The sequence below is a fragment of the Cylas formicarius genome, unplaced genomic scaffold (assembly GCF_029955315.1).
Source record: "Cylas formicarius isolate icCylForm1 unplaced genomic scaffold, icCylForm1.1 PGA_scaffold_9__14_contigs__length_23061073, whole genome shotgun sequence".
Classification (NCBI taxonomy): Eukaryota; Metazoa; Arthropoda; class Insecta; order Coleoptera; family Brentidae; genus Cylas; species Cylas formicarius.
The window spans coordinates 17234446-17252049 of NW_026844365.1; the positions used below are offsets into that span (position 1 = coordinate 17234446).

At 32.2% G+C, this 17604-nt stretch overlaps 1 protein-coding gene and 1 long non-coding RNA gene across 5 annotated transcripts in view; one reads left to right on the forward strand and one right to left on the reverse strand.

Annotated features, from left to right (window-relative positions):
• Positions 1 to 242, reverse strand: part of LOC132707385 (uncharacterized) — a 46462-nt gene extending 46220 nt beyond the window's left edge. For 2 of the 3 annotated variants that reach the window (XR_009619732.1, XR_009619730.1), the window contains exon 1: positions 168 to 237. This is a non-coding gene — a long non-coding RNA (uncharacterized LOC132707385). Of the gene's footprint in view, positions 1 to 167 lie in introns of all 3 variants that reach the window. The other variant, XR_009619731.1, reaches the window with a different exon arrangement.
• The window catches only part of LOC132707384 (melatonin receptor type 1B-B-like), a 121384-nt gene extending 104614 nt beyond the window's left edge, over positions 1 to 16770 (forward strand). For both annotated transcript variants that reach the window (XM_060679224.1, XM_060679225.1), the window contains 2 exons: positions 5435 to 5699; positions 8759 to 16770. In XM_060679224.1, coding sequence (XP_060535207.1) covers positions 5435 to 5699; positions 8759 to 8953 — 460 coding nt within the window. In that variant the 3' untranslated portion in view covers positions 8954 to 16770. The remainder of the gene's footprint in view (positions 1 to 5434; positions 5700 to 8758) is intronic.
• The last annotated feature ends 834 nt before the right edge of the window (positions 16771 to 17604 follow it).

The following is a 17604-nucleotide window of genomic DNA, read 5'->3' on the forward strand; positions in this document are numbered from 1 at the left end:
ATAGCAATAAGGAATGAACGCTCAAATACTGGTCAGAACAGCAGAAAGACGAAAATAATTTTCGTTAGTTATCGCCAATCTTCGATTAGAAGAGGCACATGAAAAAGAAGAACGAACTCTTTATCTTCAATAGTTTTGGTAATCAATAAACATCGCAACAAACTCACCCTAAAAACTCTCGACTGAACGTTTACCACCAGAAATGGCGCTCGTCATTTACCCGATGCGATATTGTCGAGAACAACGCACACTGGGATTATCCAAGCAGCGATTTAATGCAGTTGGTCGGAACGTTACCCGCGCCAATAATAATTGTTTACCGCAAACTGGATGTCCGCAGCAGTTTCGCGGAAATTTCGCTTGTTTTGAATTAAATTCGAAACTGCATACAGTTGACGGGCGTCTGAATGCCGCGAATAACCAAATTTTTGCATTTGTCGAACGGAATTGTTTGTTAATTAAACCGTCCAGAAATTTCAATTCTTGGATTTAATAATGAAAAAATAATTTAATAATAAAGTGAGGCAAATTATTACTCGTTGCTCACTGCAAATAAGGGTCACTAAAAACTTTGCGCAATTTCGAATATGGTTTCTTCATGAACCGCTTGTTTGATTTTGATGCTATATTGATTCCTCAGTAACTCTGCTACGACAGATATATTTATTCAAGTATTTTTTCCAAATAAATGCTTAGAATAATGATATTTTGTTTAATTACATGGTTATACAGGGTGATTTACGAAATATGTTATTAATGTTTTGCTTTCATTTTATTTTATGGAGCTCAAAGAGAAACTAGTAGTAGAGGACCCCACTGGAAAAAATATGTCCTCATTGCTATACCACATGAAACATATTTTTATAATAATAAAATTTATTAACAAATAAGTCCACGACTGATTGCCAGTCCATATCCTGTCAAGGCTATTTTTAGTAAACAAAGATTAAATTAATGTTTTTATTTCTCACGTGTTATTCTAGTACCGAATAAATTTAGTAAAAATCTATTGTAAGTAACATGTAGAATAACCCCCCCCCTGATTGCCAACATTTTTCCTGTGAATAATACGTGGCAACCATATTACCCTCATTCGTATACCCAATCAAAGTTCCGATAATTTTAGTTGAAAATAGGGAGCAACAGCTCTATTTTTTATAATGTAAGGCGGAGAAGAATGCATTATAGCAGCTGCTCAGTAACCTCTGTCAAACAAGAGAAAGGTGAGTGTTTAGTTTATAAAGTTTATTTTGTTGTAAATAATCGTAATGTTTACTCCATAAAATAGCAAAGTTTTTTAAATGATAAAAAAAGTACATACATGCGGAAGGTTATCTTAATCATAAATAACATAAAGCAATAATAATATTCACATCAATGATAATTAATAAATATATTTAGTAAATACTGTAGCCAGTATTTTTTGTGCTGTTTTTAATTTTATTCACCGTAAGTTTGGCAGCATTATTTGTAAAGTAATAAAAAATTTCTAAAGTTATTGTTTTTTTGTTGTTTATTTCAAAGTTTCCATTAAAATTGCAATTTCTTTTCTTTGTCTTATAATAAGATTTAAATAACATCAACTTACTTTTTTTATTATGGCTTACATATGGCATAAATTGGATTGGCATAATGAATAATTGAAGAAAATATAAAATTTTATTAAAATCAAACATAACATTGTATAATAAACGATAAAAAATAGTATAAACGAGAAATCGATTAAATAGTATAAAAATATTTTTTTTTATGAATTAATCATTATTCAACACAGAGTTATATATCTGATTCATCAGAAGTTGCAATATTCATAAAGTACCCGAATCGGAAATTTGGTTAGCAAACTCGGCTGTTTGGACCTTCTTTATGTAAAAGTTTGCCGGCGTTCCATCCGTTCACTGGCTGCGACTACACTGCAGCCTTCTACAATGAAGGCCAAATCAGACCATACAATTTTTTTTCCAAATGTCAACATTATCAAGAATATTTTGCATCATCAATAGGTAGTGCCGATATTTTTTGTGATGTACCTATGGCATAAAAAATTGTACAAGAGAGATACCGCATTTTCAGAGAAAATGTTCAACGAACAAAAGAGATGAACAATTTTTAAATAAAGTACAAAGGTTTGACTCGAATACGATGCCGCCCTGTTGGAAATCATTAAAGCAATATATGTAAATTCTATGTGGCTTAACGCTACCGATTCTTGTTGTACTAAGCTAGATCTTGCAACATGCAGATGGTATAATGATGATGGCTTCTACAAGCCAACAAAGTTTCACGGAGATCAACACTCTTGCAAGTTGACGCCATTTTGCAGGTTACGGAAGAGGAAAAATTATGATAACAGTACAATAGTAAATTACGATACTGTGTTTAATGACGATGAATATTTTTTATAGTTTCATATATAATGCTATGTTTGATTTTAATAAAATTTTATATTTCCTTTAATTATTCATTACGCCAATCTAATTGTATATTTAAATTATTATATTATATTTATTATTATATAATTATATTATTTAAATCTTATTATAAGACAAAGAAAAGAAATTGCAATTTTAATGAAGACTTGGGAAAAAATTAAAAAACTGAAATATTATACTAAAGATTTTTACTAAATTTGTTTGGTATAAAAATAACAGGTGAGAAATAAAAAAAATAATTAAATACTTTTTTTATTAAAAATAGCCTTGACAGGACATGGACTCGCAATCAGTCGGGCACTTATTTGTGAATAAATTTTATTAACAAAAAATATGTTTCAACTGGTATATAGTGGGATCTTAGACTGTAGAGTTCGTTAATTTTCGGAAGTGCATTTATTGATATCTAGAAGGTGATTACAGAAGATGAACTAAAAGTAAAAATTAGCTTGAACAATGAAAAAAAAACAAAACATTTAACGAATATATATAAAGTAATAATAAAACTATTTTATTAGAGATATTTAATCACTATCAACATCTTCGTCACTACTAAGAGACATTTATTGATGATCATCATCACTCTGAATAATATTTTAATAATTTTGTCCTTGTTCTGATGCTTGTAAAGTAGGCTCTCGAAGTAAATTAAGAACCTTTTTGATAAGTTATTCCTTATTTGACCCCCAAACATTTACACGCAGACAAAATATAAGAATCAGACGATATTAATAATCTTGATTCTTCCGGCGAAAACCTTCTTATTGCGGGACTCCAGCGCTTTCTCCGACAACATTCCAATAGGTAAAGATGCTGCTTTTAGTAGTTGAAGATCATGTAAAAATAATTTATGGGGGCTTGCTAGCACATAATGCTATGTATAAAGAACAAGAAAATGCGCCACCGGTATTTTACAAGACATATCAAATATCTCCACTTCAATTTCATAACCCGAGCACATGTTCGTTAAAACAACATAGAGGCGTTTGAGAAAATATTAAAATATTTTTTTTAAGTAAATAGAAAAACAAACAAAACAAATAATAATAGACGAATGTGTAGCGTGATCTGGTTATTGATGTCCTATTCAAAAATTTTAAAAGCTTTTTATGGATGATTCGTTTATTGGGCAAAATATACCAGAACATCCTGTTTATTTGTCCAACTAGCTGACAATGATAAATAGATTATTTTAGGTAAAGGATATAGGTATAATAATTTCTAAAAAACCTAAAGCCAGTATTTCCATCATTGGTGGTGCCATAATCCTGGTTTTGTATTAGTTCCTTAATTATATTTTCTTTTCATTCCTTCGCAATTTTTTTGCCTCCGAATCTGCCATTTTTTCAGTGCAATCCTATAAAAAATGTGTAAACACCGTTTTACACTTGTTATCCGCCCATGTAATGTTTATATTCCATAATCATATAGGTTTTCATTAGCAGGAAAACATGACGTTATGCAGGTCTTTCATAACTTTTGGGGTTGCACCGCTTATTCCACAAGTGTGGGTTGATGAATTACTAATCCCCTAAACATTTTACCGTCTATCATCATCAATTTAAAAGTATGTTCAATTCGAATATTCTGTTTCTCGATAATCGTTAATTCGGTGTTTTCTATCTGCTTTTCTATATTTCAAATTTCACTTCGTGATAATTCGGGTGGTTCTTTATCGGAAATCAATTTTATGGACCTGCAACATGTTGGGGAAGACGTACGGGGATTTGGCCAAACAATGCTGCCATTTTCTGCCATCATTTGAAGTTTAACGATCCAAATAGAAAACAAAAACAATCTGTTGTTACTAATAATGTGTCCTGCACTACCATCACAATCCCATTTATATATTGCAGTACATTTCGTAGTGCTGACTTTGAATTTTGATATAACGCCCTTCCGTGTTGCCACTATTCTTTGGGATTTACAAAAGCCTGCAGATTTACCTCAGCAGATACGTATTTTATTATATATATTTTCATATGGATAACATTCCTCCTTAGCCTTAAGGAGAATAATGTAGTTGTTGCATTAAAATATGTGAGTTTTTGGTCTATCGTACATCGAGAAAAAAGCAAGAGCTTCTTCCTTGTATTCTTTTTGATTTTGGTTGCTCTTTCGGGCAAATATTTAAAAACGATTGCTGAAAGGCTTCAAGGAATATTCAATTGATGTCTTTTTTCAAAAACTGAACGGCTACGTTTATACTGCTGCCAAATATATAATAAATAAAAATAACATTTATATTTTTCACTTATTCATAGTAATATTTCCGGTCACCACCGCTCTAAATTTAGCGTATTCAGAACTAATCGCAAAACAGATGAATTTTTTCCTTCAAAGAATTGCCTTCGCACCAAGCAGGTAATAAGAGCGATTTTTCTATTGACATGGTTCCTAAAGAAATATATATTTATTCTCTTGGCATATTTTGGCAGCTAAATTTAGGATATTTTAATCTATAAAAACATTGTGAATACGTAGAAAATGTTTTAAAAGTTATAAACCTTTTCAAATGCGAGGTTATGAAGAAAAACATTTTTTTTGTTATTATTAAAAAACATACTCTTGTTACTACTTTAGTAGTAACATATATCTTAGTAGTTATTGCATAAATCGCATTTATACATTTTTTTATATAACTCTTTGAGAACTTCTATTTGTATTACCACTAGAATATCGGTCAGTATTATAGGATAGTTTGATTTTATTTAGTTCTTCCAGTTAATTAGTTACAAGTTCTATTTGTAAGGCACTGTATAATAAAAATAGTTATTCAATCAAGTTCTGTCTCAAATATATTAAATAAACTAAAAATCTATATTTTCAATCCTCTCTACAAAATATCCTTGAAACTTTTATTTAGATAGCATTTTAGACTTAGACTTAGCTAATACCGAGAGTGTCCTTTTTACAGAGATGCTTCGCAGTAACACCGATGGAACTGTTCGTTGTTCTTTTTAAAGTTAAATGAGCACATAACGCATTGACATTTATTGCAGGTATAAAGCTCGATCGAGTTTCAAAGCTCCAATTACATTCAACTGGGACTACGCCTTGATGCAGACCAACATGTACAGCTTAATCATATTTTTGGTGTTCTGGTTACCCTTCGGCGTGGTGTTGGGTGTGGGGAACGTCCGGCAAGTGAGAAACAGCGTGTTTTACAATCTCGCCTGGTTGGCGATCAGCAAATCCTGCATCAACAGCATTTTCTACGGCATCCTAAACAGGCACTTTAGGGGAGCCTATGTAAATCTTTTTCAGGTACTGTTATTTATACTGTTATATATAGTGATGCGTTGTCGGTAATTACAAATTTAATTTACTTCTAATGATTGAAATTGCGCTAAATATAACTTTATTTTTATAGTAGTTTTAAATATGGGTGCAGCTTTAATTGTTGGGGAGAGTGGTGCATTCAACTAAAATTCGTGAGGAGTATTACGCGTCTCTTTGGGATATCATCCGTCCGCTCTTTGAACTCCGACTGGAATCCTGCAAATCCTGCATCCGACTGGAATCCTGCACCAAAATCTCACTTGGCATCTTCAATGCTCGTGCTCCGAAAACACTTCGAACACTCGTGTTTTCGTTTCGGATGCAGGATTCCAGTCGGAGTTCAACGAGCGAACGGATGATATCCTGGAATATAGTGTCATCACATTTTTCCATCCGTGAATCAATACGTGAGCATATATATATATATATATATATATATATATATATATATATATATATATATATATATATATATATATATATATATATATATGCTCACGTATTGATTCACGGATGGAAAAATGTGATGACACTATATTCCAGGATATCATCCGTTCGCTCGTTGAACTCCGACTGGAATCCTGCATCCGAAACGAAAACACGAGTGTTCGAAGTGTTTTCGGAGCACGAGCATTGAAGATGCCAAGTGAGATTTTGGTGCAGGATTCCAGTCGGATGCAGGATTTGCAGGATTCCAGTCGGAGTTCAAAGAGCGGACGGATGATATCCCAAAGAGACGCGTAATACTCCTCACGAATTTTAGTTGAACGCACCACTCTCCCCAACAATTAAAGCTGCACCCATATTTAAAACTACTATATATATATATATATATATATATATATATATATATATATATATATATATATATATATATATATATATATATATATATATATATATATATATATATATATATATATATATATATATATATATATATATATATATATATATATATATATATATATATATATATATATATATATATATATATATATATATATATATATATATATATATATATATATATATATATATATATATATATATATATATATATATATATATATATATATATATATAATGTATTTTTTTAATTTGATGTAGTTTTGAAAAAGGTCAATAAAGCGCCTATTTAGATCTCATGTACAGTACATATATGTAAAAAAAAATATTGGTTGATGAGATATAAGATGAGCACAAAAAATTAAAATTTGTTTTCTTTTGATATGGACGGCTGCTTTTATAAAAACTGATACGACTCTTAAAGCATTTTTTTTTTTAAGTTTTGATCAGAGTATTAGTATTAGATGTCGTCATGCAAACTTCATTTTTTCTTATTTCTAATACTGTCAGTGTCAAATTAGAAATTGTCACAAATATACGAGCAGAGAGATATAAGCAAGAATTGTGACCAAGTTAGAAGTCCTTATTATCCGTAGCTGAACATTTTAATATAAGCAGAACAACCATTTTTTCCATTACATGATAAAAGGTAGGGAAAAGAAGAAACGTTTGCGAAAAAAAGAGGATCTGGCAGACCTATAGCTGGTTCAGTTTAAGATCAGGCGCTTCTTTGGATAGTAGAGGATGACCATACTCAAAGCGCAAAGAACGCAAGAATTCTGTCGGAATTTCTGGGCCGAGGTATTCAGTAAGAATGGGAAAAATTGTCGCTTAAAAAAATCTTCCTTTTATGACTTGACTTCTTGTCCTGTTTATGTTAAAATGTTTTGCCCCTGCTGTTAATAATCAACCATCTTCTAAAAAGTAAAAAAATGTCTTTTAATTTTAAAAATGACTAAACATTTAGTCTGTTTAGTTTAAACGTTTTTTGAAAATAACATTTAGGAACTCAACCAACAATAAATAATAAAATTGAACAAAATATTGAAGACTACAGCTGTATAATATAATTAGAATATACATTTTCGCAAGATATGTTCACAAATTTATCAAAGAGGATGTCTCTTATTGCTTATAATAATTTTGTTTTCAAACAGTAAATGCTGAAAGCAAGAGTTATTATTAATAAAAATAAATTTAATAATATATTTTATTGTAAGAGATGGTACATTTTTTTGTAGATATGCAGTGGCTAACGCATTGACAATGCAATAGAAATAAGCGCTCTTACGCCTTTGGCTAAAACAGTTAACAAAACAGTTATTCGATGTCCACAAGGAAAAACACTAAATTCTAGATATGCGTATAAATTTTTATTTCTTAAAATGTTCGCATAAACCCGCCGTTAGATCCCATATTGGACGTCAAAACAAACTTTGTTTTGTCAAATTGTAATATGAGAGCCTGACAGCCTGTTCAAAATATAAAGTGGAATTTTCAAGCCGTATCAATTTTTGGTGAAACTAAATTATTGAAAATGCCCATTATACAGTTTTAAATTTTGGAAGAGTCGACATCATAACAAGACATAGTAAGCCAAAACATTTTATAAAAATTAGATATACTGTTCGACAAGTTATCAAATATAAAGTTAATTTGAAATGTAACACTGACTTTGAAATGTAAATGGTCCTGAAACTCTGAAAATAAAATAGTTCCGGTTAGATACTCTCTTATTTCCTTCACTTAAATAGCTTTGAATGAGACAAATGGCCAACTTGCTAAGACCGAAGTAATGGAGTTTACCGCAAAGAACCTCGTGATTCGAGGTGTCAAAGGCCTCGCTGTAGTCTAGAAGTATAAGGCAGGTTTCCTTTCCTTCATCGCTACTCTTAAAAATATCATCGCTTACCTTTAACAAGCATTGCACGAAATGCGGACAGTGAAAGGTAGGTAGGGAAACTTAGAAGTTATGTAGTTATTGACCAATAAAGTTATGTGCCCTAGCAAATGGGGAGTTATATAATTAATCATTTTTGTATCAATCCCATCACTACCCCTTGAATTTGTTTTTATCTATCTTATGGTATTATTGTTGGCCTGCATTACTAATATGGAAAACTAGCCACCATAAACGAATTTCGAAAATTAGCGTTGTCAGTATAAAGGTTTCTTGTAGTATGTTTTGATTCCAGTATTGTTGTTGTAAGACGACAGTGTCGTTTTCGAGGAGACAACGTCCGGAATGTTTTCGGCCATCGGGAGACGTGAGGGTGCACATAATACCCGGCTACAACATGTACTGCAGCCCCCAGAGGGCTCAAGAAGGCGGCAGGAGTAAGAGGAGCGCGTCGGCTAGGGCAAACGGACGGGAAGTTTACGAATTATGATGAGGAAGCATGGCGTCGGTGGTACGAACCACCACCGCGGTCGGTAGGGGCGTGTGGATATAAATGTATTCGATTTTGTCGCCAAATTTTTGACCGCGCCGCCTGCGGTAGCTTAGGAAAGTTCGTGTGATGTATCTCGGCATCAAAACATCAATTCCGACTGATAATATTTAGCTTGCGAACTGACTCCATAATGAACTATATCTTGTGGACAATTACTTATAATTCTAACGGGAGGCCATAAATACGACCTGTTCCTTGACTGTGGGTCGTTTCCAATAAACATCCATAATGGCAAAACAACAAATATCAATTATAGAGAGTTATACCGTTAGTTAGATGCCCAAATATGGTTCCCCTGAACATTTTATAGCAAAGTTGTATTATAAGTTTTTGAAGGGGCCGGTATGATTAACTAATGTACAGCGTTTGAATAAATTTTAATAATAAAACACCAGTAAAATACATTTTGACAATGACGACACGAAAATTCAGGACAGTAACAATATTTTTATTTGTGATTGTTATACCTTATTAAACGCGAATTAAAGCTTAATATACGTTATACGATTGAAGAGAAAGCAACCATAATTAATTATTACCCAATTCGAGTCCAAATGCACAGTAATAAATAACTGCAAAAGTTCATTTGAAAATGTCGATAATAGAGCAGAAAATAGGGACCATAGAGATTTGAACATTTTGTGGCGGAAAACAAAATGATTAGTACGAGGATTCTTGGACCAGCTGTAAAAAAAAAACACAGTATTGCGCACAGTAAAAAAAACACAATCATTTTTCCTATAAAACGGAAGGTCATAAAAAATCGAACAAAAAAGGTGGAAATTATTTTCTAATTTCTAAGATGGCGACCGGAAACCATAATTACAATCTTGATTTTAAAATCCGTTTTCTTGAAAATTTTCTTATATTAACGATAGTTGCGGTGAGTAATGTTTTAATGATCATTGTGAATGGACAAATATGTGAAAATGCTAAATGTTTGAAAACGCCAGAGAATGTCAAAATGCAGCTCTGAGATAATTTAATTGATGTGATTAATTTTTGAAAAAGTAAAAATAATAAAGAATGGTATTTTATTGCATTTTTAAATATCATTGGGTATCCCATATAATAAACAACTTCTTTTTGAGTTAATTTATTCATATTTTTAGGTTATGATAAAGATATTAATATACGGTTTTTAGTCGATTGATGTTCTCTTGTTTAATTATCTAATGCCACCTATTTATTTATTTTAGAAAACCTTTTTTTCTTTGAGATTATGTCAGAAAATGCATCGAACCAGACAGATTTGAATTTGAAATGATCAAATATGGAAACTGCACTGGTGGCCGTTCCAGAAATTCAAAAATAATTTCCACCATTTTTTCTTTACAATTTTCTAGGAGCAGCCATTTTCGTGATAATATCTTGTCCTCATTGAGACACGCGGTATGCCTGCAAGTCAAGGAACAAGAGGTCTTCAAAATAATTAAAAAGTTTCTTCCTTAAGAACCGTGAGTTATGAGATGGTTAAAATTCTCTCTAATTTCAAAATTTTTAAAATGATTTATGTCCGTTAACAAAATTAACGCTTTCTAACGTTAAATACAAATTCAAATATTTTTATAATTAGAGCACAATTTTGACAATTTTCCCAATACTCCCTAAAGAAACACAAGGTTTTCTTGACATTTCCAAAAAAGGGATTGAAGAAAAACTATGCATTCTAATTAATGCTTTAATTTGATGTATAAATGACGTATATATCTATGGCTACTAGAAGGGGTTATTTTTGTGCTTCGATGTTTAGGTGAGTGTCTCAAAGGCGAAAGTCAAGTGCGATTTTATTCAAATATGATTATTCGTTATGATGCAACGGATATTCTCGTCTCCGTACGTATTTACAAAACAGATCAAGATAACTTGGGATCTGTGCATATTAATCGCCTTTATTACAAGCTTTATCTTAGTTATAATCGTTTTGACAGCTTTTCTCAAGACTGATTATAGAATACGGTATACAAATTGAAAGCAAATAAAAAAGCATAACGTATATATCCCCCCATAGCTCCGTAACGTTATTTTTCCAAACCGATAAAAAAAACTGTGAAATAAATTGTATAATTTAGTACAAACTCAACAACGCCTCTTCGAGAGCATTATTAATGCCTGATGTAAGCAATAATAGCAAAAATTTATTAGTATTTATGAAAATACAATCCCGTCCAAAAATTGTCCCATGCAATACTCGTACAGATCCTATTAAGCAATTGTAGGTATCTGAGTTTGCGAGAGTTAGGTTTTAGTCTGTCAGTGCGATCTACTCCCTCCATAGTTTTATAGATTTATCTGAATTCCATAGTGGTTATCTCTTTCTCTCTCAATAAACCTTCACATTGAATCTAAATGCCTTTGTTCCTTGGGCTGCCTGGTTTGCTTTTATTGCATTTTGTCTGGTGGCGTTCAAATATTTAAACTTTTTTTTCCTGCATTTTCTCTGTGTAGTATTCTTATTTGTACTTTTATTTTTTGTCCGGGTTCTTTATGCTACTTTGTAGAGGTTATAGAAGGACCTGCGAGTCAGGTGATCATACAACATTGTAAAATTTCTTTTTGGGTGATTATGGGAACACTGTTATAGGACCGCTCTGAAAATTGCATCCAAAATATTTTGACATTCCCTTGAAAAAGTGGTAAACTTTTTTTTGTTATGTATCAAGAATTTCAAAAATACATCTACTAATTTTTGTATTTCCCATAAACAAAATAATATTGTCAAAAATAAAGAGTTTGGCAAAACATTTAAAACAGTTTCCTTCTCATTGATAAGGAAGTTTCTCCCATTATTGAAATCAAATATTTGCAAAAAAACAAATATAGTTTTGAAGTCTTCTTCTTTTCTATAAAACATTTTTGGAAAAAAATTTAAAAGGATGCTTTTTAAATTGTTGTGTTTCTGATTCTGAATAACCACCCCCGTCCACCCTTAAATTTGATAGTCAACCTCTGTGACGCCATATATGATTTCTACTAACCTCACTTAATGGGGCGGCTCTATATATAAAGCGACATTAAATATGCAGTTCACATATATGCCCCAATTTAACTTGATTTGTTGATTGGCTTACCGTAGGTTAAATAATACGAAAATATCCAACCAGTCCACGGTCAAAGTGCAAATTTTCAAAAAGCGAGTTTTATATTTTTCTATTAAATTGCAACATGTTGCAGGGTAAGACGCTAATAGCTATTTAACGTCCAGGTAATACCAATAAAAATAAAGTTTCAATCAAAAATTCCTATCTTGATGAATTTAAAATAAAAACACAGCTAGTGCCTGTCTAGCCACTGATTTTTAATTCGAACGAAATGTATGAATTAGACAATACGAACCGGATTAGAAAAAGTATTTTTGGTCAATGTACCAGTATTTTGTTATGGCACTAAGTAAATTTGTGGTTCAAAACGGAAAGGAAATCCAGAAACTGAATATATGATGATAAGTATGTCACAGTTGAACGAAAATTGCTCTCTACAAATGTTGCTAGCTTAGGAACTACAGGGTGTGATATTTTGTTTTCAAAAATTTTAAAAATTGCTATGAGAAAATCATGGAAATTATTTTTAAATTTCTAGAATGACCGCCAGCTTTTCAAGTCTTGACGACAATTAATTTTTGGAAATAGGGCCGATTGTCCTTCTGATTGGCCACACGATAGGTATTTCGTTAATTCTCTAGAACAATGTTAAATAGGAAAACTTAAATAAAATGTCCTCCAAATAGATCACGAGATATTTAGAATCAAAGTTTTGCTGCAAATGGCTTTCATTTTTTTATAACAACAAATGACTATTATAATTTTCTAAATTTTCATTCCTAAATATTAAAAAACGAAAAACCTAAACGTAGTTAAAGACAAGATTACTTCATAGTAAAGAAGCATACGAAAAGAAATAAGAGAGGCTAAAGAAAGATGGGCTTATAAAAATGCTTAGAAATATTTAAAAAAAAAACACTATAGCTTCAACGTGCATAATAGGGTCAAAGAAGTAAGTGGTCTATATAAAACACCTATGGCGAGCCGCCTGTTAGATGAAAGAAATAGTTGGTTGGTTAGTTGGAAGAAATATATTTACACTCTATCCCAGAATGAGAGAACTGACGTCTCAATAATCAACGCCAACACGGGCCCACTTATTAGGGCTGACGAAGTGTGTAAGACCGTTAAACACGCTGGAAAAGCGAAGGGGCCAGATGACGTATATTCAGAATTCCTGAAACTTCTGGACAGAGATGGGGTGATGTGGCTAACAAAACTATTTAACCATATTTACGATACCGGAGATATTCCACTAGATTGGCTGAAATCCGCATTTATATTCTTAAGAAAAACAGTGCAGAACGAAAACAAACTAAACAAAACTAATTAGTCTCATGAGCCAACTTCTCAAGTTATATCTGAAAATAATTCATAAACTAACATATAACAAATGTGAGAAAAATTTATCTAACACACAATTTGAATTTAGAAATGCTATTCAGGTTCTTTTGCAGTGCTGTAGGGATGTTGACTGTAACGTATACCTCTGCCTAATAGACTATCAATAATCGAAAAAGTAGCTAATTACACATATGTGGGCACTACGATTAATGAGCACTGGGACGATTCTATAGAAGCAAAATGCCGTATAGAGAAAGCAAGAGCCATTTTCCTTAGAATGGAAAAAATGTTTAAGAGTAGAAACCTTAATTTGCCAACCAAACTAAGATTACTTAAGTATGTATGGTCTGTGCTCTTGTATGATCCCGAGTTATGGACATTGATGGAAGCGTCACAAAAAAAACTTGAAGCCTTTGAGATGTGGCTCTACAAACGAATTGTAAGAATTTAATGGATTGATCACGTTTCCAAGAAGAAGTTTTAGAAATGCTTCAGAAAGACACCGAAATAGTGGACATCAGTAAGAAACGCAAATTAGAATATTTGGGACATATAATGAGAAACCAAAAGAGATATTGTCTACTTGAATTGATACTCCAAGGAAACATCTTGGGCAGAAGAGAACCTGGAAGACCAGAATCTCCTGGTTGAAAAATCTTAGGACTTGGTTTTCCTTGTCAACACGAGGATTATTCAGAGCAACAGTCAACAAAGTTCAGATCGCTTTGCTTACAGCCAACATCCGGAACAGATAGACACATCAAGAAGAAGAAGAAATGTTATCTGATTTCTTAATTTATTAATTTATTCAGAAATTTAAAAATATAAGCTTATTAATCTAAATCTATCCCATCGACTGCCACATACTTATGCCAGAGTATAATCCAATCGAACCGAAAAAAGTCACAGGGAGCCAAATCAGGTGTATTCAGTGATGCACTACACCATTGTAATCGATGAAAACCGTCAGCATTGCCTTCTTTTTTTGACTAAAAACGACGTATTTTTTTTTAGTCTCAGCTCATTTGGTGAAGCCTGATGTCCGGATTGCGTTTCGTACGCACAAATTCACGTCTCGTCTCCTGTAATAGGCTTTTTGACGAATGTGGGATCGGATTTAGGCAAATCATTTCTTTTGCGATGTCAATATGGTATTTTTTTTTGTATAAAACTGAGGTCTTTTGACACCAACTATGCTGCTACCCAATGGAAACCAAAATCATTACAAAATATCTTGGACGAATCCATAGGCAATGTGTAGATTTCGGGCTGTCAAGAAAAATCACTTTTCTCTTGTTGCTACCGCCAAAATTTTTAAATTTTCGTAAAAAAAATATCGCACCCTTTAGTTTAGCTTAATTCTTTCATATAATTGTGCGTCGTAAGTCCGGTTTCTAAATTTCCCATTTTTTAGAATCACTCCCTATATAGGCTGTATATAATGTAAAACGGTGTATTCCAGTATTTAATTACTATCGTACTAAATGTTTTTATAGATGTAAAGTGTACTAAATATAAACACTTTAATGATAAGTATTTGACGCTACTGTGCTGAAATGAAAAATACGCATACAATCATATCTTCGCGATAACATTTTTGAAAATGACATAGTAGACTGATTTAAGGGATTCCACAGTTTCTCTTGCCTCTGTTGCTGCCAATTTTTATAGGATTACCGATATGAAAACGCATGATTTATAATAATTTACTAACACCTGAAATTTCTGCTAATTATGAATAAAAAAAAACATAAAATATATATGTACATATCTTGCAATAAAATGTATTCGCTTTACCATAACCTAACCTGGAAATTTTAGTATTTCTGCAAAATTTACTGAATTGTCAAACCTACTTTAATTTTTTTTTATCTGTCTTATTATTTTACCTCTTAATTCGCATATTTACGTTTCTTTTGATGTGAAACGACACTGCAGACGGAACAAAATATTTGAGAAATGATTTTGGCCAGCGCTTCTATAGTTTATTTCAGTTTGCTTTAAATGTATTTTTAAATTAACGCAATGTTGCATTGTTGAGATATTAAGTAACTCAAAATAGCTTTGCTCGGTCTTAGCCTATCAGCAACTGTAGTTCCAGAAAAAGTTTCTTACAGTACTAGTTCACGGTGGTTGGTTGCTTTGAAACAGGTTAACTTATTTGTCGCAACCAATTACTGCTTTTAGTGCAGTAACCTTTGCAGAATCGGTAATAGGCGCATAGGACAAAGTAGGCACATTTCGCGTAAACAAGAACAATCAATAAAGAGTGACATAAACATCTAGCATATCGTAAAAAAGTCATTCCTTTTCTTTACACTATAGTTCACGTTTTCAACGTTCAAATTGTTTAAGTTCCACTTTGAATGAACTAATTCTGGAATAAGTTTCGTTCATGTTCATTAAAACTCAAACATCCACGAGACAGTTCTAGAACTGACAAGAAATTCCAATTTCCCAACTTAAGCAAAACTAATATGAATTGTTTTCACCTGACTTGGACCATAGCCTAAATGCAAGAACAATAACTACCCAAAACGGTTATTGAAGCAATGTTTTAACGCACATCCATGTATATAATTTGATAACGAGTGATATTAGTAATATTACTCGAAAATAAGCAAATTTCTCTGTTTTCCGTTAAATACTATTGATTATTGAACAAAGAAAACACATTTTTTTCTGACCCGAGCGTTGAAGACTATTTTCTAGACGACGTGCTAGATGATTCGCATGTTCATGTAGAGAAAACCGAGTCAAATGTTGCCTTCACGAAAACTGTGATTTCTTGATTAAAGAAACAAAAATTGTGATAGGGACCATAGCGTATTAGAGAACAAACATGAAGAAGATAAGCAAATCGCAGGATCGAACGACGAGATGAGTATGTGTAATTGTATAGTTCGTAATCAGACTTCAGCGTTAACATTAAATATTTGATGGTTTCAATCGATCTCAATGTGTTGTCGTCGGAAACGAATTTTTTCTGATGAAGCTGTGCGAATTAATGGAAAACTAAAACTGTAGTTTGTGTTATCGCTTTAAACCTAGCTGTCACACGTTTTCGTTCATTTTAAACGAGCCCTCATGGGTCGAACATTGACGTAAAAACAGTTTCATTACTTGCCGTTAAAAACAATTCTTTTTTACATACTTTTATATAAGTGTACCTATTTTTGTATTGTATTTGTGTTATGATATTTTTCATGCAAACATTCCCAGATTATGGTTAAGCGTTATCTTTGCACAACTATTTTATTAAATGTTGATTAATATTAAGCTTTAAATTGATGTATAAAATTCCTATAAAATATAAATGTGTATTCCTGTATGTAAGTAGATTTTGTAAGTTGTAATAAAAGATATAAAACGCCAGTTTAGTTCTGACCTCTAAAACCTCTAAATCTAATACCTCTAAATCTAAATACCATTTCGATGCCCAATATCCATATATCAAAATGTATCAAATATATCAAAATTCTTCACAAATAGACCAAGATGTCAAATTTGTTATGTTAATTCTTTTTTTTATAAAAAAAAAGGTTTACTACTCCACTTTGAGAGGTGAAATATCAGTGAATCAAGTTCTCGAGCCCTGTTCAGGGATGCTTATTTATCGGACAGCACTGTACTATTAATCAAAGAATACCAAGGGGCATGTTCAGGGCGGAAAGGGAACGAAAAGACCACCTGCCAACAACGAAGACAGTAGAAATGCTACCATAGCTCGGAGAGCAAGAGAAAGGCAATGGCCGACATTTTACACAGAAACGCAAGCCGGACAAATAGGCCAAACTGAATAACAGATGAAAGTGAAAGTGGATTAACGCACAAGGTGGGCACATTTAACCTACAAGGACAATAGAAACAAATAGAAGCCACTGTGGCTTTTTTAAGAGGAACTCGATCATAAAAACCAGAAGGCCTTAACTTTTTTTTGTTTTCAAGCTATATCAATATATCAAAACGGCCACCAGAGGCGATATTGGCATCATGTTATCCTTTTAGTATGGTCTCTATGAAATGGCTCAGAAACTTCAAAATAATTTTCACTCTGGTCGATTGCGAACGGGGCGTGAGATGTCAATAATATCATATGTTTATTACTTAAAAATAGTTACTCTTCTCTATGACATAATTAATTATATAAAACTAAAAATAAATCAAAATAATATAGAGTTAAGTTTTTTCACACATATCTGT